At 39.2% G+C, this 26,292-nt stretch overlaps 1 protein-coding gene across 1 annotated transcript in view; it reads right to left on the reverse strand.

Moving 5' to 3' along the window:
- Nucleotides 1-26,292, reverse strand: part of SORCS3 (sortilin related VPS10 domain containing receptor 3) — a 580,612-nt gene that overhangs the window by 205,685 nt on the left and 348,635 nt on the right. Inside the window, exon 5 of the mRNA XM_060768351.2 lies at nucleotides 22,882-22,955. Within this exon, the coding sequence (XP_060624334.2) occupies nucleotides 22,882-22,955 (74 nt within the window). The remainder of the gene's footprint in view (nucleotides 1-22,881; nucleotides 22,956-26,292) is intronic.

A 26,292-nucleotide genomic window follows, 5' to 3' on the forward strand; every position in this document is an offset into this window, starting at 1 on the left:
GATCATACAGGAGTGTTTTTTAATAAGGCGACATGCTGCTTGCTTGCATGCTTACTTGTGGATGGTGAGATGCTGGCCTCTTCCAATATGTTGTGAGAACAAGAAATGCAAATGCTTTGGAAGAAGTTGCTGTTATTTTTTATTATTAGTAGTAAAGAAAGTGTAATAGTAGGCTGTGTGGTATGGAAGTGCATCTTTGACATTTGACAGGAAGGAATTGTGCCCTGCTGCTCCTTCTGGAGCAGGTAAAAGGTGGGGTCAGCAGGGATACCTATTTTATTTTTTAGAAAGAACAGAGATTTTATTTCTAGAAAGAAAAGAAATTCCTAAATATCAGGGGTTGACCCAAATATTATGAAATTTGGTGGGCTAACATTTGTAGATGTGTCCTCCAAGTGTGACTATTTTCATCCCGATAGCCCTAAAAATGGCAGGGAGAGGAGCCCAGGAAACCCCCCATTGCTGCCAATGGGCCGGGTCTTGCCACAATTTTTCGGTTGCAGACTGAATATGGCTTTTCAGGCATATTCTGATAGGTCTGCAAAAATGGATCCGTGGGCCCACCAAAATTCGGATAGCAGACACTCATCACTGTTCAGATGAAATGCACAAGCCTAATGCCTACAGATTTTGCCGTCCTTCTCTTCCTCTTTATGTGATGTGTTACAAATTATCATTCTGCCTGCGCTAGCAATATCATTGACATGTATGTCCTGTACACACACACATATAGAAAGAGAAAGAGAGGCAAGAAAGTGAGGCAGAAAAAAAGAGAGAGAGTTTTAAAATATACTGAACCTAGCTACACAGAAATAATACCAATTTGTCATTGTTTGGATGGAATAGTGGGAAAATTGCTTTTCTTCTTTTGTAGTCCTTCTTGGATAGGACTGAAACCTTGAATAAGTTAACTTTCAGGGTTACAATTTCCAGACTCCCCTAGTCAGCACAACCAACTGTGATTTAAAAAATTATGCAAGGCAATGGTTTCAGCTGTTAGACTGTATAACCTGTTATCTCTGATCTGTTAGGAAAACAGAGATTTGTCAAGTGCATAAAAATAGCAGAGCTTTAAAAGTGTTTTTCAGTGCCATATATATATATATATATATATATATATATATATATATACACACACACACACACACACACACACACACACACCCATAAAACAACTTGTTTAATATCATGTTCTCAAGAGACAAAAATGAAGTATACTTTGATAAAATAACATATTTGGTTTACTCACAACCTTCATGTGTTGAGCATACACAGGTACAAAACTTATCAGTCCAGTTTCAGATATGTTTGAGACAATTCTCTGTGCCATCCGGCTAGGGTATCTCTCTTATTAAAACAGCTATCAACAGGTCAGATAGTCAAAAGGAGAGAGAAGAAAGAGCATATAGTCAGCAGCCCCTTTCATAACTTCTCGGGAATCATAGAGTAAAGGAAGCTGCATACTAGAACATACATAAGGAAACAGCAAGCAACAGGATCATAGATAAACATTATTAGAGAAGACTTGAAAAAGGTTGTCATTTCCAACAAAAACAACTGTACTGCTGTATCTTTGCCAAAATGCTACAGCACAATATGAGGCAGGTGTAAGGGGCACCTAAACAATGAAATAATACTTTTCCAGTCTTTTGTGAGGCCAAACCCTTGCCACCATAAAAGTAATACAAAAAAATTTGTAAATGGACATTGCAAATGGAGTGGTTCCATCCTTTATTATCTTATTACCATTATGTTTTTTATTCCAATTACCGAGGAAAGAAATGAAGTGCAAGCAACTAGTTGTTTTAATTAGTCACACACAGTGTTTTGTGCATAATAGAGAACAGCAGTTTATAATATTCTTTTACAATTCATTGAATTGTCTTTGAAAATAGATGAACCTGAGCGAATAAATTTTTCCATATTGCCTAGTCTAAAGCATGCCATTGGTACAGAGATACTATGCAGAAATTTTATAAAGATAAAGTAAGTTTATGCAGAAATCCAAAATATGAAATGTTCCAAAATCAAAAACTGTCCTCATGAGTGGCTGAGATAGTGCCATCTTTGCTTTCTGAAACTTAATGTACACAAACTTTGTATCACATGCAATATTATTCAAAACATTCTATCTAAAATGAATTCCAGGCAATGTATATGGGGTATACATTGAAAAGTATGAAAAGTAAGTAGTAAGTAAGTAAGTAAGTAAGTAATGGGGTATTTATGAAACACATGGTTTTTTTCGTTAGACTTGAGTCTCATATCTTCAAGATACCTCATTACATATATGTACATATTCCAAAATCTTTTTTTAAAAAAATCCAAAACCCAAAGCATTTCTAGTCATATTTTTTTCTGACAAGTAATACCACTCTGTATAACAAATCAGTTGATGTTCAATAAACCAAATTGTGTTCAAACTATTAAATTGGGAAGACTCCTCTTAATCAAAATATTAACAACTAACTGAAATGGTAGAGAATACAGAATCAGTCCTCCAAACACTGATTCACTGTTCTGTGGCCTTATTCAAATATAAGCAGGAAAAAACAGAAAGAAATCAAAATACTAAGTAGAAAAAATATTTTCACTCTAGGCTACACCTGAAGCTCCAATCTAAAACTTTCATAAATTATTGGGCCTCCATTTAAAAATGAATAATCTCTTCCACCTTAAAATGTTCAATTAAGATTTTTAGAGGATTTTAAACCCTAAGGGTTAACACATTTCTTTTCTCTTAATTAAATAACACTAAAAAACTAAGAGCCATGCACATTGGTTGGTTGCTTATTTGCTTCTTCACAATATTCACAGTCCAATGTTCTTTAGGCAATTCACACAATATTAAAATGAAATAAAAAGTCCACACAATAATATCCATTGTAAAAAATCAATCCACTATTTATTTATTTTTGCGGATGCGACTTTAAGCCATCAGGTTTTATGGAAACCTCATAAATTTTCCATAGGGGTTTCTTAGACAAGGAACACAGAGGCTGGTACTACACAGGGAACAAGTCTGCATCAACCCAGGTTTTAAAAACCTGAGTTGGATTGGCCCTTTGTCCCCACACCAGGCTGCAAAGCCCAGACACCCTAACTCCCTCAACTAAAACCCTTTACAAACTCTTAAAAATAAAATAACTTCCCCAGCCGCCATTAATGTGCTGTCGGAGTCCTCCTGGTGCATAGAAATGATGTGCCAGGAGGAGTGGTAATAGCAATTTTCCTTTTCACCCCCCCCCCTTCTCCTGGCACATCATTTCTATGCACCGGGAAGAGTCCAGCATCATGTTCATAGCGACCGAGTAGACTATTTTATTTTTTAAGGAATTTAAAGAGTTTTTAGGGAGGAGGTTACAACCCCCTGATTCAGCCCGGAAAACCTAAGAGTGCTGTGTGGACTGCCCCCTTGGTAGTCCCAAGACTACTGAGTGGGCAGTCCCCACAGAGCCCATACTGAATTAGATCCAAGCATATCAGAAAAACTCTGGTCTAATCCAGTACCTATTTAATTTGGGACAAAGCAGGGTTTCCCTGCTTTGTCCTGAATTAATTCGATTTTACCAGAGACGTCATTTGGACGTCTCTGGTAAAACCGGGAGAGCTTCCGCATTATGGCACCAGAGATGTGGTTTTGCCAGTTCCTTCTTCTGAAATATTGCCTACAGCACCTGGTATTCATTGGCAGTCTCCCATTCGGGTACGAATCAGGACTTACCCTGCTTAGCTGCCAAGATGAGATAAGAACTGTAGCCTAATACTAATACGACGACGACTACTACTACTACTACTACTACTAATAATAATAACAATAATAATAATAATAAACTTTACATAATATTTAGGCACTTCCATCTACTATATGAACTGCAAAAGCCTGTCCTGATTTTCATTTTATATTTTATCCATGTAGAGCTTCTTTTTTTGTTTTGTTTTGTTTTGGCATAGATTTTATGTGCAAAAAATCTAGTGTCCACTAGATTATCTCACTGATACGCCATCAAACTTTTGGAATTAATTTTGTGGGTCAACAAATGTTGACTTTTATGTGAGATGTTTTGCAAATAAGATGGTCAGACACAAATGTCCAATCGACTCAAAAGTGGGATAGCTTTTGTAGTATAGTCAGAGTGACTAGCAAGTATAATCCCAATTTCTACCGCACTTTGTAAGAATGATGGCACTAGTACTACTTTATAATGCTTAGTTCTTACTCTCTGCCATGATACTCATCCATTTGATGAATTTGCTATATGCAGTTGTGATCTATGATTTTTATACAATCTGAAAACCAGATCTATGATTTTTGTATTAAAAAGACTTATGCTAGAAGTCCTTGATTCCTCAGCATTTTTGAAAGAGTATTACAGCAATGAAATTGAATGGTAAATGAGCATATTTTTACTGTAACCTTTATTTCAAATAAGAGGTACAAGCCCTGTATGGACATTTTCCTCTAAAGGAAAACCTTCAGACAACTTTTTTTCAACAGGCCACCAAATTAACATAAATCAAAAGAGGGAAAAGATTACACATAGAGGCCATGTCAAATTTGCAAGGAAGCTTTGTATTTGAGTTTGTGATATATCTATCTCCACTTCAGCCAATACGTTACTTTTATCTCATTGCAGAAGCATATTTTGGAAATTGTAACTTATTGCATAGTGATCTTTCTGGATTAATTTGGCAATACCTTCAGTATGATACATTATCTTTAAAACATTGTACTAGAAAAAAAACTTGAACTGTCTACAGATGCTCAGTTTTCCTTGCGTGTTTCCTTCTTTTCATTTGCATGCACATTTATGATTGTGAATACAACATGCCTGATATGCTATGGTTCAGTGATCCAGCTATTTCTGGACTGTGAGGCAGAGAGACAAGCTTCAGGAAATAGAGAGAGAAAAGGGGGGTCAAGCTTGGAATAGAGCTTCATTTGATAAATTAGTGCAGTAGCAGAGGGTTTAAAAAGGAGCCAAAGTTTAAAAACTGCTCAAAGGAGATGCCAGGACAGCACTTGGCACAAATGCCAATGGCAAAACGCATCTGCAAAACATCCATCATCCACAGGCCCAGGAACCTAAGTACTGTTTCCCTTGATCGCAACAATGATTTTGTAAGGAGATTTTGCTAGATATGTTCAAGTTAGGCACATTCAATCTTAATTAAGGAAGTGTAACATCTCTGCTGGAGGCAATCACAAGGAGCCATCCTAGGACACTATTAGCACACTAAATTTATGCAATCCGTCCACAAAGCCAAGACTTTTTATTTCAGCTGCATGAAAAATTCACTTGTATTTCATTATCACATTAGCAGACAAAAATAGGCTTATAGGGCATGTTGGCAATTTTAGTTGAGACATTGTGTAGTAGTGGTGGTAGTAATACCTAAAATCATAGATTTGTTTGTCATACTTTCTTTCAGACCAACTGGTGTTGGAGTTTTTTACAGTGATTTTAACTTCCAGAGTTGTTAGTTGGTATCTAAGCAGTTTCTTTATGTTTCCACTGCTCTAGGGAAATGCTTCTTAAACCTTTTTCAACCACACACCTTTTCACTTGAGAGATTGTATGTGACCATGGGTATATAGGTATTTAAAATAGGTATACAGATCAAGCATTTATGGATAACAAATAATAAATATCTATATTATGAACCAATTATTTGATAAGCATAACATTTTACAATTTCTTAATGTTCAAAACAAATTTGTATACTAATGGATGAACATTGTTTACTTTTACATAAAGAATGAAATTGTGGCTGGATAATTGACACGCAGGACAGGACTCAATATTTGGTTTGTTGGATCTTCTTTTTTTCCCTGCATTATTGTAAACATCTAAATTAGCCACTAGGTGGCAAGATACACACATTTTTGTGACCCCCAGATTCAGTTAGGGGACCACAAATGGGGTTGTGACCCACACTTACTGGACAACAGCTGCTGCAATAAAGGAAGTCTGTTCTACTATCAGTAGGAAAATAGCTGACTGTCTTTCTCATCAACCCCCTCACACAAGCAATCTACAACACAAGGGAGAAGGGCAATAGGGAATCTGCTACTGCAGTTGCAAGGGAGATCCCTTAGGAGAAAAACCAGAAGCATCAGTGAGCATAAAGGGAACAGATTCCTGTTAATTGTAGTGGGCGCTGCAAGTAAATTTGTTTCACTGTTTTAATGCTATTGCACACTGCTCTTGATTATAGGGCGGGGTATAAATATTGTAATTAATAAATAAAATTAGTGAAGACTGGGGGACTGGGCAGGAGACATTATTTAGCTATATAATAATTGTTGTTCATTCGTTCAGTCGTCTCCGACTCTTCGTGACCTCATGGACCAGCCTACGCCAGAGCTCCCTGTCGGCCGTTACCACCCCCAGCTCCCTCAAGGTCAGTCCAGTCACTTCAAGGATGCCATCCATCCATCTTGCCCTTGGTCGGCCCCTCTTCCTTTTGCCTTCCACTTTCCCCAGCATAATTGTCTTCTCTAGGCTTTCCTGTCTCCTCATGATGTGGCCAAAGTACTTCAACTTTGTCTCTAGTATCTTTCCCTCCAGTGAGCAGTCGGGCTTTATTTCCTGGAGGATGGACTGGTTGGATCTTCTCGCAGTCCAAGGCACTCTCAGAACTTTCCTCCAACACCACAGCTCAAAAGCATCGATCTTCCTTCGCTCAGCCTTCCCGAAGGTCCAGCTCTCACATCCGTAGGTTACTACAGGGAATACCATGGCTTTGACTAGGCGGATCTTTGTTGCCAGTCTGATGTCTCTACTCTTCACTATTTTATCGAGACTGGACATTGCTCTCCTCCCAAGAAGTAAGCGTCTTCTGATTTCCTGGCTACAGTCTGCATCTGCAGTAATCTTTGCACCTAGAAATACAAAGTCTGTCACGGCCTCCACGGTTTCTCCCTCTATTTTCCAGTTGTCAATCATTCTTGTTGCCATAATCTTGGTTTTTTTGACGTTTAGCTGCAACCCGGCTTTTGCGCTTTCTTCTTTCACCTTGATTAGAAGGCTCCTCAGGTCCTCCTCGCTTTCGGCCATCAGAGTGGTGTCATCTGCATATCTGAGGTTGTTAATGTTTCTTCCAGCAATTTTCACCCCAGCTTTGCATTCATCCAGCCCCGCACATCGCATGATGTGTTCTGCATACAAGTTAAAAAGGTTGGGTGAGAGTATGCAGCCTTGCCGTACGCCTTTCCCAATCTTGAACCAGTCTGTTGTTCCGTGGTCAGTTCTGACTGTTGCGACTTGGTCCTTGTACAGATTCCTCAGGAGAGAGACAAGGTGGCTTGGTATGCCCATCCCACCAAGAACTTGCCACAATTTATTATGATCCACACAGTCAAAGGCTTTAGAATAGTCAATGAAGCAGAAGTAGATGTTTTTCTGAAACTCCCTGCCTTTCTCCATTATCCAGCGGATATTGGCAATCTGGTCTCTCGTTCCTCTGCCTTTTCTAAACCCAGCTTGAACATCTGGCAACTCTCGCTCCATGTATTGCTGGAGTCTTCCTTGCAGGATCTTGAGCATTACCTTACTGGCATGAGAAATAAGGGCCACTGTACGGAAGTTGGAGCAGTCTTTCGCATTTCCCTTTTTTGGTATGGGGATATAAGTTGATTTTTTCCAGTCTGATGGCCATTCTTGTGTTTTCCATATTTGCTGGCAAATGGCATGCATCACCTTGACAGCATCATCTTTTAAGATTTTAAACAGTTCAGCTGGGATCTCGTCGTCTCCTGCTGCCTTGTTGTTAGCAATGCTTCTTAAGGCCCATTCAACCTCACTCCTCAGGATGTCTGGTTCTAATTCATTCACCACACCGTCAAAGCTATCCTCGATATTGTTATCCTTCCTATACAGATCTTCTGTATAGTCTCGCCACCTTCTCTTGATCTCTTCAGCTTCTGTTAGGTCCCTGCCATCTTTGTTTCTTATCATACCAATTTTTGCCTGAAATTTACCTCCAATGTTTCTAATTTTCTGGAAGAGGTCTCTTGTCCTTCCTATTCTGTTGTCTTCTTCCACTTCCATGCATTGCTTATTTAAAAATAGTTCCTTATCTCTTCTGGCTAACCTCTGGAAGAGCTATATAGTAGGGCTCTGTGGTCGATGACAAAATGTTTCAAAACTAATTACAAAATTAGGGGGTGTCAGCATTTTGTTTGTAAAGTATTACTAAAGTTAGTGAAAATTTTGTTACTATGATGAGAGTAATGAGATTTTATTACTTTTTTGTTATATTTTTGTTGAATTTTCCCAAGTGGGGAAAATTCAGGGGCTCCTATCACCTTCATTTTTATAGCTATTGGGGTGAAACTTGCTACAATGATAGAGCACATTTACCTCTGTTAGCCCACCAAGTTTCTGAATGTTTCACTTATCCATGGAATTTTGGAGAATTTTAAAAATGTTTATAAATAACATTTTTAAAAGGCTACAGCAGTTATCTCCTTGGATTTTCCATACACTGACAAAATATAACTGGGGATCACCCCTCCCCCTCAAGTTTCAGAAATATTCAAACATCTACTGAATTTAGCTATTTTTAAAAAGTGTTGACATTTAATAGAACTTCAATTTAGGAATTTCTTCCCAGCCCAGCACAGAAATTTCCTTACTAGAACTATCGATCAGTCCTACTCTTTAAAGATTCAACAATTTATTGGAACTCTGGCTGGCTGCTGCTATGGAGAGACAAATCACTCCCCCGATTAGGGCTTTCTGGGAAATGTAGTTTAGGGCAGGTTCTTTTGAATTCTCTGGCATAGGGCTCCTCACCTTCCCAAACTATATTTCCCTGAATTCTGTTCTTTCTCAGCCAACTCAGCTTTTTCCTGTTGCTTCCCTCTCCTGATGGTGAGAGGTCATCAATTTAAAGAGGAAACTCAGCCTTTTTGGTTTTGCTTTGCCTCCTTGTGCTGAAAATGAAACTGACTTTGACTTCTGAGATTTGTGAAATGTAAATGAAAAAGTATTGGGTAAATTTTGGTTTTTAAGTTTTTGAGTTTTGGGCGAGGGATATGCCTGTGCATCAGATATCACAATGTAAGTACAAATTTAACCAATTTGATACAACTTGTGATGACTAACGAAAAAAATTGCATACCTCTACTACAGGGTGCAGCAGCATAACTTCCTTTTTTCAAAACTTAATAAAACCCATTGTATGAATCAGAATTTTTTTATAATGTAGGTGCATACCTAAAGTTTTGTTTTACATAGTTTTGAAGATCAAATTAGATAGGTGGCGTCCCCCATTCTCCATACACTGAGTAAACCAATTTCTGGTGTTTGTCATGACTCTTGCCAGCATAGCAGACGTTATGTTGGCAATTTCTTCCTGGATGTTGGTATTCAAATCTTGTAGGGTCCTTGGACAGTTCATATAAACACAGGATTTCAAAAAACCCCTAGAAAGAAATCACAAGGGGCCAAATCTGGAGAGCAGGTCGGCCACTCCAAATCCTCGCTAATTGAGATGAGGCACTCTGGGAAGTGTTCCCTCAAAACAGCCAATGATGCTCTTGACATGTGTGCAGTTGCACCATCTTGTTGGAACCAAGTGTCCCCTAAGTCCAACCCATCTAGCTGTGGGGGGAAAAATCCTGTAACATGTTTACATACCGGTCCTAATTCACTGTCACTGCGACTTCATTTTCCTCAAAGAACCAGGGATCAATAATTCCAGCTGAGGAAACTGCATACCACACAGTGATTTTAGGTGAATGCAAAGGCCTTTGATTCGCTTCTTGAGGATTGTTGTCAGCCCATTAGTGCATGTTTTGTTTGTTGACGGATCCACACAAATGAAAATGGGCTTCATCATTAAAAAAAAAACAATAGCATCCTCAGGAACGACTTCAAGAAGAACCTCACACACGTTCCTCCAAGAATCGAAGTCACGTTCAGAAAGTTCCTGAACAATCGCCATCTTGTAAGGATGGAAATGAAGATCATCATGAAGAATTCTCCTCCTAGAACAATCGGAAAATCCAAGGGCAGACTCATGTTTGTGCGCAGAACACCGTGATGATCACAACATTGAAGCTCTCACTGCCTCAATATTCTCAGGTGATCTAATAGGCCGAGGGATTCCAGTTCTTCTTCTTGTCACACTTGCAGTTTGTCTGAATGAGGTGACCCACATCACAATTGATTTCCGGTCCGGGACAGGGGCCAATGGGACTAAATTAAAACGAATCCGAAAGGTGTGCTGGATTGCAATCACAGAACATCCACTCGAAAAGTAGGCCTCAATGGCAAAAGCACGCTCCTCACTGTTCCAATGCATGATGGCGACTGAACTGTGTCAGGACAAAACTTTATACTCCCACCTCTCAAATGAGACCACTAGCGCTCTGCTACGTCTTCAATCGACTGAATGGCATGCATTTTAAAAAAGGAAGTTATGCTGCTGCACCCTGTATATAGCTATGTAATTTTTTTTCTAATTCTCTTACATGTTTAATGTTTATGAATGTGGTTCCTGATTTCCTGCATAAAATCTATCTATTTTCTAAAATCCATTCTGGAGAAAAATGCAGTGCAAATCAAGACATATAAGAGGCATGATATAATAAAGAACAGAACTGCAGAAATCCAGCTATCCCTAGGTGCTTTCTCCCGTCTGGGAGTAAAATGCCAACCTGCAGGAAACAAATGAAGTCTGAGCTAGCAGCCAATGAAGAGAAACATATAATATGATCTTTCTTCTAGATGAAATAAGAAGACATAAAAACAGCAATGTTTTTGTCTTTCCTTATATCATACCCATTTAACAAACTGGGGCCTGCATAGGTTCATGCCAAATTAGATGTTAATTTGCCTTGACAGCCCTGAGAAAAAACATAAAGCAGCATGACACATAAAGAAGACCAGCAGTGGCAAAGGGAATTACAAGAATAGATCTTTTTTAAGAGCATGATAGCCACTTTTGAGGATATGAAGAATTCTATAGATAGTGATTGTGGTTAAACTGTGGCAAGAACCCCACCCTTCAAACAGTTGACAATGTGGACTGATCTCAACAGGAAATGTTCTCCATCCCATCCTCAAACTCTCTCCATAGCCTCTCAATAGAAGTAACTGGAATGTTTCACACCTAGCTCCAGCAGAGAAGAGCTCTTGGCCTCACCCCAGTCATTCCACAGATATATAAACCCATTGTCCTATTTCCAACAGACCTCACTACCTCTGAGGATGCTTGCCATAGATGCAGGTGAAATGTCAGGAGAAAATGCCTCTAGAACATGGCCATATAGCCCGAAAAAAACCCACAAGAACTTATTGATTCCAGCCATGAAAGCCTTCGACAATACATTAATCTGATTAGTTGATTCTGATTTTTTGTAAAACTTGGATAACAACATGACATATCCCAGAGCCAGTGGGGAAAGATGTGATTTTGGTATTCCAGTGTGTATTTTTCCAGTAGCTTCAGCAGTTGCTGATATGTTTCCCATCCCATATGGCCATTATCAATAGCACAAGGGGAAGGGAGTTTTCCAAGCCTCATATTGTTTCTGGGGCTTGAAAAAGGCCCAAACAGTATTTTCTTCTCTCTCTCAGACCATGTGCTGCTGCTGCCAGAACTTTTATATGAAGAAGCTTCATAAGTCATGATGCTGGCACTTCCTTTCCCTACTTTGTTCTCAGTGCCAATCCTAAGAGACTTGGTAGACCTATCTTGTAATAGAGCATCTCTACTGTAAGAATAGCACCAACAAAGAAAAATAATTGAAGGAAGCAGCCCCTGAAAACTTCAACATGAGTTAAGACAAAGGGGTACCTATTTGAGAGTAGGGACATGCTGCGGTTAAAACGAGTAGACCAGGCTTTTGTTTTTCTTCAGAACATTAGAGCAGGAATCTTTTGCTGGAGCAATTTCTAAAGCTTCTGCGATGTACTCTCTGTGTGCACTGTATATTTTTTGAACATTGGACTTTTGCAAATACACTGAGCTCTTCCAGTATTTCTATTCCATATGGCAGTAATTGGCTTCGTTGTTGGAATGAAGAACTTACTCAGAAAAATAATTTGGATTTCCCACCAAGGGGACAAGGAATTAAAACTTTTGAGAAAGAAAGAGAACTTCTCCTAGGAAGTTTACTTCACTTAGAAAATTTAGAAGCAGAAATGTCAAGAACTTCTTCAACAGCACCCACACTAAATGTCAACAGTATGAGGGTGTTGCAGCTCTTTTCATAAGCACTTAAAGGAAAGGTCAGACATGAAGCCAAAGGCCATCATAGAAACTAGTTGTCTTCTCTTTTCAATGGAGTCAACTGTGACTGAATTGGTGAAATGTTTCTGTATAGTGCTGCTTAACAATATATATATGAAGCCAACTATGAAGGCAGTTGAGAAATAAAAAGGCTGAAAACAACACAGTATATAATGAACGAATCCAAAGAAGCATATATTTTAGAAGATTCATGCTCTTGCAACATTATTTTCTGTGTCACCTAAATCTCTGTTCAGTTGGCTAGTCTTACTACAGGCATTTGCAGAGAAGTGTGTGTTTATATGGCTTTTTACTCTTGATTCCACAAAATTGCTTACCAAGAATGTAAAACTGTTACTGACCACATCATAAATCTAACAACAAAACAATCTGAAAACACTCAGACATCTAATCAGAGACAGGAGCCTCTGGTGGTGCAATGGATGCCGGCAGGACTGAAGACTGAGAGGTCACAAGTTTGAATCCGGGGAGAGCGCAGATGAGCTCCCTCTGTTAGCTCCAGCTCCCCATGCGAGGACATGAGAGAAGCCTCCCATAAGGATAGTAAAACATCAAAACCTTTGGGCGTCCCCTGGGCAACATCCTTGCAGACAGTCAATTCTCTCACACCAGAAGTGACTTGCAGTTTCTCAAGTCGCTCCTGACATGGGAAAAAAATCTAATCAGAGCAGCAGCAATCAATGTAGTATTCCTCAATTGACATCAAAAGCCTTCCTAAAAATTAAAATTGTCCTGCCCCATTATCTTCAGAGAAGAAGCAAAATGATCTCAATCGCCTACGGATCAGTATTCTTAATGAAATTGTCATTATCTACAACAGTGGTTCCCAATCTTTTTTTGACCAGGGCTCACTTTGACCAGGGCCCAGTTGACCAGAGACCAATTGACCGGGGACCACTTTGACCAGGGACCACTCTCCAACATTAGGACCAAAAGGGGTGGGGCTGGTCAGCTCTGCAGAAAGGAGCAGAAATAGAATAGAATAAAATAAAATAAAATAAAGAAGAAGGAGGTTCACAGACCAGATTTTCATTCTCACGGCTCACTGCTGGGCTGCGGCCCACAGGCTGAGAACCATTGATCTACAAAATCAGTGTCGCAATCATCCTCTGTCATTCATAAATTTCCTATTCCTGATCCTTTCATACATAAATCATCTTCTGTACTGTGTGTTGAGGGCTGTAGTTTTCATGAAGTACTGCATATGTGTGGGTGCATACAGAATACATTTCTTTAGGTGAGTAGTACACTTTGCTTCAGGGAAAAATCTATTCTCATTAGAAGAAACCCTGACAGAGCAAATTGTTGACTGGAAAAAAGCCCCTGCTAAATGTTTAGATAGCTGTTTAATGCTTAGCTAACACCTCTTCCTCAGGCCTTTGAAACACCTGCTGAATAAGAAGTCTATGATCTAGGAAAATGATAGAAAGAAAACTTCCAACAGCTGAATGTCACCTCTTTCACATTCAGGACAAAAGAGTTCCACTGAAGTGAATCCTTGCCATGTATGTTTGTAAAATATTCTAAACATCTCATATTCCCGATTCTGAGGTCCTCTCTAAATCAGCACTTATTCTGATAATTATAACAGAGATAAAAGTCCCCACTGACAAATCAGCTCAACCTAATGCAAAATTTACTATTTCCACCATGACAAAAAGAAGAACTACCCAGGAAAGGTCAGAAACATATCTCCTTCTCTGCCAAATCAGACCAAGCGGTTAAAAAATAACTTTTCCAGCACCAAGAATGTTCACCCATAGTTCCTCAAACTACTCTAGATTGGATAGTCATGCTGCCTAATCAGCCCAACGCACTGTACAAAATAGGAGTAAGCCTTCTATATTTCCATATTCTAAATTATATGATCTCACCTGAGTCCAGCTCCTGAATGTCATGACAGTTCAAGGGAGACTCCAAAAGAACTCTATATTGATTATACCTGCCTAGTGAAATCAACACAGAGTTGCCATATTCTACTCCCTCAAATCTGAGCATCTATTTTTCATTGAGTAAAATATTGAAATTATAGAAGCTATTTACCATCTCACTTCACACCTTCACAACACATCCTTCTTTTGTTTCTTGCACTCTGCTAGCACCGATTATGCTCCCTTACCTTCTACTCCTCCCCTCTCATCCTCACAGTGCACCTTCTCATTTCTTCTTTCATTTTCCTACTTCCACAGCTTGCTGCCCTATCCTTCCATTCCCTTGCTCACATCACTTTGCTTCCTTACACCTAAAAGGCAGGGGAAAGCTTATTGCTTGATGAACAATTTAATCAAGAAATGCCTACATGTTTTATGCTGTATCAGTACCTCCAAGAGCTAGAAGTTTAAAAATGAAAGCTTGGAATTCAAGCCAGATGATGGTCCAAATGGGGTGGCACACCTAGATTATAGGTCAAATAAAGCTATGTATGTGGAAAGGCAACCCTAGACTTACAAAGCATTATTGTCCAATCCACTACTCTATTATCTTTCTGACCTCCAAGCTACACCATGAGGGGAAGAGAAAGTACCCTGGTAAATTTAAACTTATATCATCATTAGGTCTTGCATTTCCCCATATTTCTGTCCATGTGAATGTTCACAGCAGAATGAACAGGGCTGGAAGATGAATTTGTATTTATGGAGTTTGTGTACCAGATTCCTTGCCAGGAGAGGGCAAGGAATCCCTTGCCCTGTTGTTATCTACTCTTGGTTTATGGCTCATTCTCCTCTTTGTCCTGAACCGGGTTCAGGATCTATATAGCGTAATATCAAAATCCTCTTCTCAGCAAAAGATCCACCTACCAGCCAAGTTCTGGCCCTAATAACCCTGGAAAATGGAAAAGCCATTCCTTTGTTTGTATGCTTGCTTATCTGTTTGTCTGATGTGTTCTATCAAGTCTCAAATTTGGGACTTCCTTCCTCTTCTCTGCCCCACTCCTTCTCCCCCCCCCCCCAATAAAAAGCAACTCTAGAGGCACTAATTACCTAATTGGGTGCTTTGTGAACTATCTGATTTTTCCCCAACGTGTAAGGAGCAGAAGTATATTTGTAGTCATACCTGTTTCTTTGCTTTCTGGAAACTTACTACAGCCAGTCAACACTTTAAAAACCAATGCTGATTCAGAAACCACCACTTTGAATAGAACTGACCTAAATGATTCCTTAGATATTGTTTATGCCTTTTTGTATGTTCCTGTCATGCTGCAACGGTCTTTAAAAATTTCAGCAACATTCCTAAAAGTTCATCTTCATGACCAAACAATAAGGCACACAGAATATCCTTGATACTGGCAACTGTCATCCAGGGGCTTGTTATACACTCCTGTTGCCATCTAAACAAATGGAACTGCTATCAACTAGTCCAATTATTCTTATGCACAGCAATAAAGGACAACGATTTTTCTACACTGCTGTCAAAACTCACTATGGGGAAAAAACGAGTTGCTGGAAACTCACATAACCTACTTTACTTAAAAGAACTGTGGTGTATCCTAGTTTCTGTGTCTGAAGTTCTTATGGAGCCTCATGTTCCCTCTGTTTAATGATGGCAAAATTAAACTAAGCTCCTTGTAAAGAGGAGGCTCTGGGGAATACCAGGAAACAAAAGGACAGGAGCTTCAATTCTCTCTTCTTGCTGAGAATGGATTCTGCCTCATATAGCTGCTGATGTATAGTCATCTTTAAAGAGTTTGTTAATTTCCAGTGGGGAGAAAGGCATAAAAGGAGAATCTCCTTATCTTTAATGGAATGTTACTGAGCTATACAAAATGGCTCACATTCAAAACAAGCGGGGAAGTGTCTTGTCTGTTTTGCCATGATAAGAGACTGTGTTTAGTACACAGCAGGCATCCCACTCAATCTGCTAAATGTGAGAGTGGTTTAAACTTAATGACAGAGAAGGTTCCAAATGTCTTGCAGCATCACTTTCTAAAAAAAGAAGAAAGAAATTAATCAGGCTATCACATCAGACATCTGAGAATAAAAAGCCTTCTGCACAAGCAGTGCCAGATTTTTAACTTTCAAAACCAGGAATCATAGTAATTCTGGAAATAAGTGAAAAATCATCAGATTTCAAAACATTTTACAGACAAGCTGCATTTGAATGTAATGTGCAAATCTAGTCTGTAATTACATGCACAAGCCATGGATTTATTTATTCTAACAGCCAGAAGGACAAGATAGAAAGCATCTGTTTCTGATTTCAGCTAATCACTGTTTAGTGTATAGAGAAATGAAGAGAAATTATAGTTAATATTAACTATGGTTTATCAAGTCAAATTCAAAGCCTAGATAAAGATTGGCTTGTTTTAGAAAACAATATTTAATTCTCTTTGCAATTCCTTGTTTAAACATTAAAAAACCATGTTGAAAGACAATCTGAAATGCAATGTTCATTCAGTTTGAGTCACTATTGTAGAATATTCACTTCTAAAAGACTGACAGAACACTTTCCAAAACGAAAATCATGTAATCATAGAGTTGGAAGAGACCAGGAGGGCTATCCTGTTCAATGCCCTGACTTGCAGTAAAAGCAAAATCAATGCACTCCTGACATGGATATCCAACCTCTGCTTTAAAAACCCAGAGAAGGAGAATCCACCATGCTCTGAGACAGTATATTATATTGCCGAAAAGCTCTTACAATCAGGAAGTTCTTCCTAATGTTTAGGTGGAATCCCCTTTCCTGCAATTTGAATCCATTGCCCTAGGTCTATGGACTTCATCAGATGCATTCTTAGCAAAGCACCCTTCCATTTTGAAAGATATTGTTTCATTTTAAAAATCCCATCAGGCGCTATATGTTCTCCAGTCTTCTCCCATTCTGACCCGCATTCTGAGCCATCACATCAGCAAGTGTAGTCCCCGCCCACTCTGCATTCTTTTTATAAATTATTTTATAAAAAAAACAGTGATGTTATAAACCACTTTGGCACAATTCCCTCCTCCTATGTTTCCTTCCCTTCATTTGACCAGTTTTATTATAAACCACTTTGCTATGATCTCCTCTTCCCAGGCATTCCTTCCCTCATTAGACCACTGTTATTCCCTCTTTCTAAGCTTCCCTTCCCTCCATTAAACCAGTGTTATTATAAACCACTTTGCCAGGATCCCCTCCTACCATGCCTTCCTTCCCTCCATTTGACACCTTTTGATATCAAAAAAGCTAGCAAGTGCACAATTTCCACATCACTGAAATAATTGATGGGGTGGGAGGAGGGGGAGATACACAGCACTCGCAAGAGTGTTCTTGCCAGTGCTGTGTTTCTCCCCCACTTATCTTAATTCTGGGAAAGGCACGCCACCTACCCAAGACTCAGTGAAGGAGAAACACAGAGCTGGTGAGAATGCTCCTGCTCCTCCTCCTCTTTTTTCCAGCGCTGTGTTTCTCCCCCGGTTCTCCTCTGAGTCCGGGGAAGGCAACCCATCTTCCCAAGGTTCAGAGGAGAGGGAGAAACATGGTTCTGGAGAGAGCTCTCACCACTGCCATGTTTCTCCCCTTGATTCTCCTCTGAGTCTAGCGAAGGTGGCTCACCTTCCCAAAGCTCAGAGGAGAAAGGATAACATGGCACTGGTGATAGCCATGGGGAAAAGCAGCACACCTTCCCAAGGCTCAGAAAAGAAGGAGAAACATGGCACTGGAGAGAATGCCATGTTTCTCCCCCTCCTTCTTATCTGAGTCCGGGGAAGGTGTCCCACCTTCCCAAGGCTAAGAGGAGAAGGAGAAACAGCATCGTGTCCCTGCCTCAGCCCTCCTTTCAGCCTGGGGACACAGCAGACTGTAACTCAGAGGACACAGCAGGCTGCATGCTCAGAGGAGAGCTGGAGAAGATGGGGGTCAGAGAGATGAGGCCAAAGAGCCGCATCCAGCCTGCAGGACTGGGTTTGCCTATATCTGTCTTAGACCATCTACTTTCAATTTCAGAAGCACAATATGTTCTGAAAATTGGCCTCATCTCGATAGCTCTCAGATGGTACCTTCACTGTGCTGGCACAGCTGTAAGAAGCATTGACTTCATGGCACAAATCTGAGTCAAAATTTTCATGAGGTTTATCTTGCATAGTGCTGACACTCTGGGGATTAAAATAAGATCTTTAGTTTTGATTTTTGTTTTTGTTTTTTTGTTTTGTTTTTGTTTTGTTTTTTGTGGGTTTTTTTGTTTTTTAAAAAAAGCATAACTACCCTTGGGGGGAGGGGGGGGGTTTACTGCAAAACTAGGATTCCCATGACATGAGAATCCTATTAAGATCCATTCAATCCCTGCCAGCTCCCAGAGGAGATTCTCTTTAAAGGAGAACAGAAGCAGTGGTTTGTGGGCCTGATGGGATGTCTTGAGAGGTGTGCTATCTCCTTGAGGTAAAAATCCTTGCTGTAACAGAAAAGCTGAAAGTCCACTCACCATTATCCTTTCCTTTTACTCCACATGGGAGCAATGACAATGCAAGGCAAAGCCTTCAAGTTATCACAAGGGATTACAGGGCTTTAAAAGACCATGATGGACAGGTTGTCATTTAGTTTTTCTTCCCAGTTGAAGGGCACAGCTCATGAAGGGAAAGAAGAATGGTGAAGATGAACAACTAGTTCCACAGATAGAACCACAGAAAAGATTTGGCTTCTTGAACCATAGTCTGTGGTTTCATAAAGATGACTTTCTGGAAAGTGATGAGTTGCACCTCACAACACTTGACAGGAAGGTTTTTGCTAAAAGGTTCAAAACCTGATCAATAATGTTTTATGAATTATGAGGGAGAGAGAGGCTGTACAACAGTCCTGCTTATTATATAAGTTCACTGAATACAGTTCATTTATATGAAGTGTTTTGAACACCACTGGATCATTTTGGGAAACTTAGAAAATGCCCAGAGAAGTGTTCTCTCTAGACCTCCAGCATGACTCTATAGTCAAATTCTGCCAGATATTCCACTAGTTGGGGTTGATGGCAGTTGTGATCAGGAACATCTGGACAACCCAAGGTTCCCCATACCTGCTTTAAATACAAAAGATTGCAACAAGGAACAATTAACAGCATGGGAAGAAATGTTTCTCTGATTGGTTTTTTTTTCTTATGTCAACCTGCTTAAATCTAGTCATCTCAAAATAATATCTTCTTTTGATTTACAGCACTAGTTGTACCAGAAGTAAAGGATTGTTTATCTATCATCTTGTAACAGAAACATGTCATGGAGTCTCTTGGGGGGAAATGCACTACCAAGTCTTAGAGTCCTATATGGGTTCCAATTATTAATTTATTCAAGTATCTAATGCACAGCAAGTAACTTGGGTGTAATTGTATGACTGAGCCACTATGGTGGTTCACATTCAGTTTGAGCATTGAATTGTGACTCTGGGGGAATCTTGCTTTGGCCATGGAATATCACTAGGTAACTTCTTGAGAAAGTCACATTTTCTCATCCTCAGAGGAATAAAAATGCAAACTACATTCGAACAAATCTTTCTAAGAAACCCCTTTGATACCTTTATCTCAGAGTCACCATAAGTCAGACAACTTGAAAATTCACAGCAACAATCATATGATCACACAAGTATCTTCTTCCATGTTCTTATTCAATGCAGACATATATGTTCATGTATGGCAATAATTAGAGCTTCAGAAGTTACTTTTAAAAAGTAAGCTATGCACTTTATATTTTTATAGTGGTGGAAAAGTCATTCAGTGACCTACTTGTTTGAAAGATGAAAAAGTTCATTGAATTAGCTTAGGGAAGGGGAGCATGTGATCTTCCAGATCTTGTAGGACTGCAACTTCTAGCAGCCCTACCCAATGCTAAAGTATACACTAGAACTTGCAGTTCTACAACAACATCTGGAGGGTCATATTGTTTCTGGATTAGTTTGTTTATATGACAGAAACAGAGAAGGCTGGATGAAACTCAACTTTGAAATCAGCTGGATTCATTTGTTAATCTGATAAAAGCGGAAGAGATTGGATGCAACACAATCTCTTTGTTGGATCTGTTTATTAATATGACAAAACCAGAAGGGGATGCAACCAGTCTCTGCTTAAAGACATCCAGAGGTAGCATCATATTCCATTGCCAAATATATATCTTCCACATTGCTATCTCTACCCCTCCAATACTTTCCTTAATAAATGAGGCTAACCTTTATTACTGGAAATTCATACTCAGCTTGCCAATATTTTTCATTAGCCCTTTGCCTTTAACAACAAAAATGGATATTTTATAATGTAATGTTTTAATTAATGCTTAACTTGTGTTATATTGTTATGGTATGTGTGTTGGCATCAAATTGTTGTTACTTGTAAGCCACCCTAAGTCCCCCCTCAAGGGTTTGGAAGGACGGTGTACAAATGTTTGAAATAATAAATAAATAAATAAATAAATAAATAAATAAACACAATTTTGAAATCAGCCATTGAAGATTCCTGAACATTGTATGTATATTTATTTATATCCCACCTTTTTGTCTGTTAATGACTTGGTACAACATTTTGCATGCAACTTTTTACATACCTACAAAATAATATTAATCACATCATTGATTAAACTAGCAAAAATATAAAATAAATTAAAACAACAGCAACAGCAACAGCATCCAGCACATTATGTAAGGCCTGAAAAATCAATTCTCAAAAGTCTGCTGGAAAAAAGGTTTTTTTTCTTGCTTACAGAAAGATATTCCTTTTTTTCAAATGTATATATCCCACCTTTCTCCTTACATAAGTTTCATATGTCTTGAATATGTGTAACATATACTTTTCTAGTAGCAAATTCAGATAGTTCTTTCACAGCTTGTGTTTTTTAAAGGAGGCATGTGTTTTTGATACAGAGAAAACCACGTGCATGAATAAACTCTCTTTACAGAATGGATATGACATGAAAAAGAATAATAGAGGCAATTATGCACTGAAGGGGAAAACAGAAAGAGACACTGTTATAAACTAGACTGTCCCGTAACCTCTTCACTTGAGCTTTTGGGCGCTCATTTTCTCCTTTTTAACATCACCCCATGGGAATCGGCAAGGAGAGTATGTCACTAACAGAATTAGGAGAATGGTTTGACTGATGCATTTGGAAATGCAGAGTTTCCCTTCCCGACTGAGTAGAGGACATTTTCACTTGGTTGCGAATTTAATAAGATGCTGGAAAATGACAGACAGCATAAACCATGAGCTAACTATAGACTCAAGGGAGTTATAGAAAAGAAAGAATCTTTTTTTAACTCAGCTACCAGATATTATCCCAATGCAACACTATGGATTTGTGCAGATTGCCCTTCCAAAAAAAAAGAAAAAGATATGCACGCAAAGAAAATACTATTGAACAAATTAGGAAAGCTGCTTCTCATTCAAATTTCTCCAAGAGCTATTCTGGAAAAAAATGTGCTGTTGCCCCCCGCCACCCCCCAAATCCAATTCATGAAGCACATGACGCCTATATCATTCTGTTCTGCTGAAGGCTATTTCTGTTTTTATATCTGGGATTTCTTCAAACCAGCTAGATGAACTTTTCATTGTTTGCTTTTTCTTTTTGCATTTCTATGCAGCATGTATTTGGGTGCACAATAACAGTGCTTTACTCTGTAATATTTCAGTGGGACTGGCTTCATCCTTCAAAACCAATTTCACAAAAGGATGAGGGGAATACTGCTGGGTAGGTTGTGGGTGGGATTCTGGGAGTGAGGGGGTTGAGAGTATTTATTATTATTATTATTATTATTATTATTATTATTATTATTATTATTACCTGCCACCATCTGCTCAAATGGATTCGGAGCAGGTAACAAAGCACTCTAAAGTACCGAACATAAAATAAAAGTAATTGCATAGGCATCAAAAAAATAAAAACATAAGCAAACATCCATAAAATATCACATAATAAAATTAAAAGTCCAAATTCATAAAACACAGTCATAGCTATTGTATTCAATTAACAAACCCAGTGTCAGAGTGTTACTGCCAAGTCCTCAGACTAACCCTTAAAATCTACTTAAGAGCAAAGGCTTGTTTAAAAAGCCATGTTTTTAGACTGTATCAGAAAGTTTAAAGAGAGGTTGCTAACTTACTCTCTCTAGAGAGAGCATTCCAGAGCCAGGAGGCCACCACAGAGAAGGCCCTCTCTCACGTGCCCACCAACCATACTTAGGAAGGTGGTGGGACTAAGAGAAGGGCCATGCCGGCAGATCTTAGAGCCCATTATTTATTTATTTATTTATTTACCTTACTTATATACCGCTGTTCTCAGCCCGAAGGCGACTCACAGCGGTTCACAACAAATATGAACAGCAAAAATTCAGTGCTACAGTATAAAAACAGTTAACAACCTAACACATTACACAATTAATAAACAGTTACTACAATACCCATTCACTGTCGTCTCATCATCAAAAACCCTATGAACCCATGTTGGTTCATAGAAGAGTTTTTAATTCTTGTATTTGCCATTTTTAATTTTTTGGGTTGTGTCATGTAATTGTGAGCCACCTTGAGTCCCCATGAGGAGAAAAGCAGTGTAGATGGTACAACGAGTCAATACTAATCAGCAAATCCTTGGATGAAATTTCAAATGTTTATCCTTCTTCAGTACATTACAATCTTTATTGATGATGGTAATGATAGCAAAACAGACAGAAACTCACCAATAAAATCGGTTGGGTGTAATCCGCTCATGCATGATCTGCCACCTTCTCCCAAAATCCATTGAACTGTAGAGCTAAAAGAAAGAGTGGCAAATAAATGTCATATTAGACATACTAGCTCCCTAAAATCTGTCACTGAATCAGATGCTCTTGCAAAAGTAAATCAGATATTGTCTGAACATTTGAATTTTTGGTCTTATAAAATACATAGAATATTTCAAAATATAATATTTCTTTGGAAAGCATTCATTTTTACATGTAGCAGATTCTCATAAAGAATGAAGCCAACATTCACAACAAAGAGAACTGTATTCAATATCTAGTAATTTATTATTGATGCTCAGTATCATTAAATGACATTCTGTTGGTGCTCAGAATTGCATATTCCAATACTAGGCTGGTCACAGACTGATATTTAACAAAGGATCTTCCATTTTTACAGGCCAAGGAGAGGTGACAGGAACAACCATCTGAAGAAGTTTTAAGGTAAGGTTAACCATAAAAGGAAGTTTCAGTGGCTGCTTTATCTCTGGATAGAAGTACCTCTTTTGATTTCTGGATGTCTTTGTTCTTCAAGTGCCTCCCACATGGAACTGGACTTTATGAAATCCTTTATTTTGTGTTCAAGTAAGAAGTTGTGTCTGTTGTTTTAAATCATAGTAGTACCAGCAACTTCAGAGAAAATGCTTGAAGAATTTAATCTGTGTGTACACATGTACTTGTGTTTATCATTTCCTGCTTATTTACATACACTTGGACTGAACGAGCATAATGCATTTAAGCAGAACTATCCTACACAACAATTATACCAGCACTGGAGAGATTCCAGCATAGTGCTGGCAAAATACACACAGCCGGTGAGGGAAGGGACAATCATGGAAGTAGTAATGAAAGTAAAATGATGGGGAAGATCTCAGCATCCCATTCATGATCTTTGTTTAACTCTGATTATATCAACCCCTTGGCACCAAGAAAAGTAATACAACTTTATGATTAAACTAAAGGTGTTCACCCATTATTACTGGAATAATTCGTGACTGGTAGAAAGAAAAAGTCACACAAATGGCAGGAAGGAGTAATATACATAACACACTGCCCATGCAGCTGTCTTGTTCAGAATCAAAATAGGGAAGATTTTTGTTGTTGTTGTTGTTGTTCAAATAGTTGGTGAGGGAACAAAGGGACCCACACACTCATGCACTTCAAAAGCCATCCCAAAGCTAAATGGATCCAAGTCCTACTTAGGTATAGGAAAGGAACATCATCTTTCACTCTCTACTTTTAAAAAAAGAAGCAACACACATCATAACAAAAGTCTTTATTGGACAGTATGCAGGATGGAGAAGATATTGAAAAGTCTATTTGGTTCACTCAAAATGAGCTTTTGTATTTCAGCAGACAGCAGTGCAGTAGATGTAAGGGACCCTTATGGCATCAGCTCAGTGGTAGAAACACATGTGGATATCTGTCTACTATGGAACCTGCCAATGATGCTACACGACCCTGCATATTGTCAAAACTACCCAAAAGCCATCAGGAGTATCTTAGTAACTACATTTGTTAATCAGAGGGCCTCCCTTCTGGTTTGTAAGGAGTAGAAATGGGAAGAATATTCTCCTTGTGGGAAGGTGATCTGCAAAAGGAATGGAGAGAATAAAGAGCAATAATAAGTAGATGGCCACTATTTAGTTGAGAGAAGAAATAATTAGTAGTGACACCTAACTGTCCCATCAGGACACTACTCCAGTCTTCCATGCACTTATTGAGCCAGGAGACAGCTGTCACTGTATGCATTCCTTCTTCTTTCTAGTGAAGCACTCTGTATGCAGTGGTTGTTTGTTCTTCTCCATTCAGCTGGCCTAAGGTCCTACAAGAAAGGAGTGTTCATTAGCACTCACCCTGTCAAGGACTTTGACAACATAAAACGTAAGTGCATGCAGGGATAAGTGCTTTCCATGTCTGTGGAAGATACTGCTCCCCACTGTTACTGCGAGATGAGAAAAGACAATGTAGTTCAACTAAGACACCCTATTCATATGAAACAAGCAATGGATGGGAGGCACAGCAAATCGTTATTACTGCACATTGTCTCCTTTCCTTGCTTACCTGTTTGTGACTTTTTCCTTAACATCTGCAGTTATTTGGATGGAGTTGGATGGTGCATGGTTGTAGTTGGACGCTCAGTCGAAGTACCTGTTAGGGTTCTAAGCAGAAAACTGTTATAAATGTTCTTGTGAAAGCATAAAGTTAGGTTGATCAATTTTTCATGTGTCCAAAGAGTCTTTCCCTCATGTTGTTGTTGTTGTTGTTGTTGTTGTTGTTGTTGTTGTTGTTATACCCCGCTTTTATACAGGAGACTCAAAGTGGCTTAACATAAAACATCAGCATACAGTTTAAAATATATAAATATACAAATATTAAAGCATTAAACATTATTAGTTTTAAAACACATGAAATTAAATCCATAAAAATATATACAACCACAGTAGCCCCTCACATGATCTTAAAAACTTTCTTCTTTAAAAACCCTGCCTGAAAAAAGGTCTTAGACTGCTGCCAGAAGGACAGCAGGGAGGGGGGCATTCTGGCTTCCCTGGGCAAGGAGTTCCAGAGTTGAGGGGCCATCACCAAGAATGCCCGCTCTCTCGTTACCACCAAACAAGCTTGAGATGGAGGTGAGACTGAGAAAAGGACTTCTCCTGAAGATCTCAGGGTCCGGGAAGGTTTGTACAAGAGAATGTGGTCAGCCAAACAGCCTGGACCTGAACTGTCAAAGACTTTAAAGGTAACCAGCACTTTGAATTGTGCCCAGAAACAGACTGGCAGCCAGTGGAACTGCTGCAACAGAGGAGTTGTCCGCTCCCTGTAGCCATCCCCAGTTAGCAACCTGGATGCAGCTCTTTGAACCAACTGAAGTTTCTGAGTACTCTACAGAGGCAGTCCCACATACAATAATCCAGATGAGATGTAACTAAGGCATATACTACTGAAACCAGATCTGGCTTCGCAAGGAAGGGGCACAGTTGGTGCACAACTTTTAATTGTGCAAAGACCCTCTGGGCCACAGCTGACACCTGGGCCACTAAGTCCAGGAGGATCCCAAAGTGTGGACCTGTGTCTTCACGGGGAGTGTGACCCCATCCTGCACAGGCTGAATCCCTATTTCCTGATCTGCCTTTCCAGGAGTACCTCTATCTTACTTGGATTAAACTTCAATTTGTTTGCCTTCATGCAGTCCATTACAGATGACAGGCACTAGTTTAGGATCAGGACAGCTTCCTTGGCATTAGGTGGAAAGGGTTAGTAGAGTTGGGTGTCATCCCCATATAGGTGGCACCATACTCCAAAACCTCTCCCAGCAATTTCATGTATATGTTAAAAAGCATGGGGGATCAAAGTGACCAAAGCTGT

This window comes from Anolis sagrei, chromosome 3 (genome assembly GCF_037176765.1).
Source record: "Anolis sagrei isolate rAnoSag1 chromosome 3, rAnoSag1.mat, whole genome shotgun sequence".
Taxonomy (NCBI): domain Eukaryota; kingdom Metazoa; phylum Chordata; class Lepidosauria; order Squamata; family Dactyloidae; genus Anolis; species Anolis sagrei.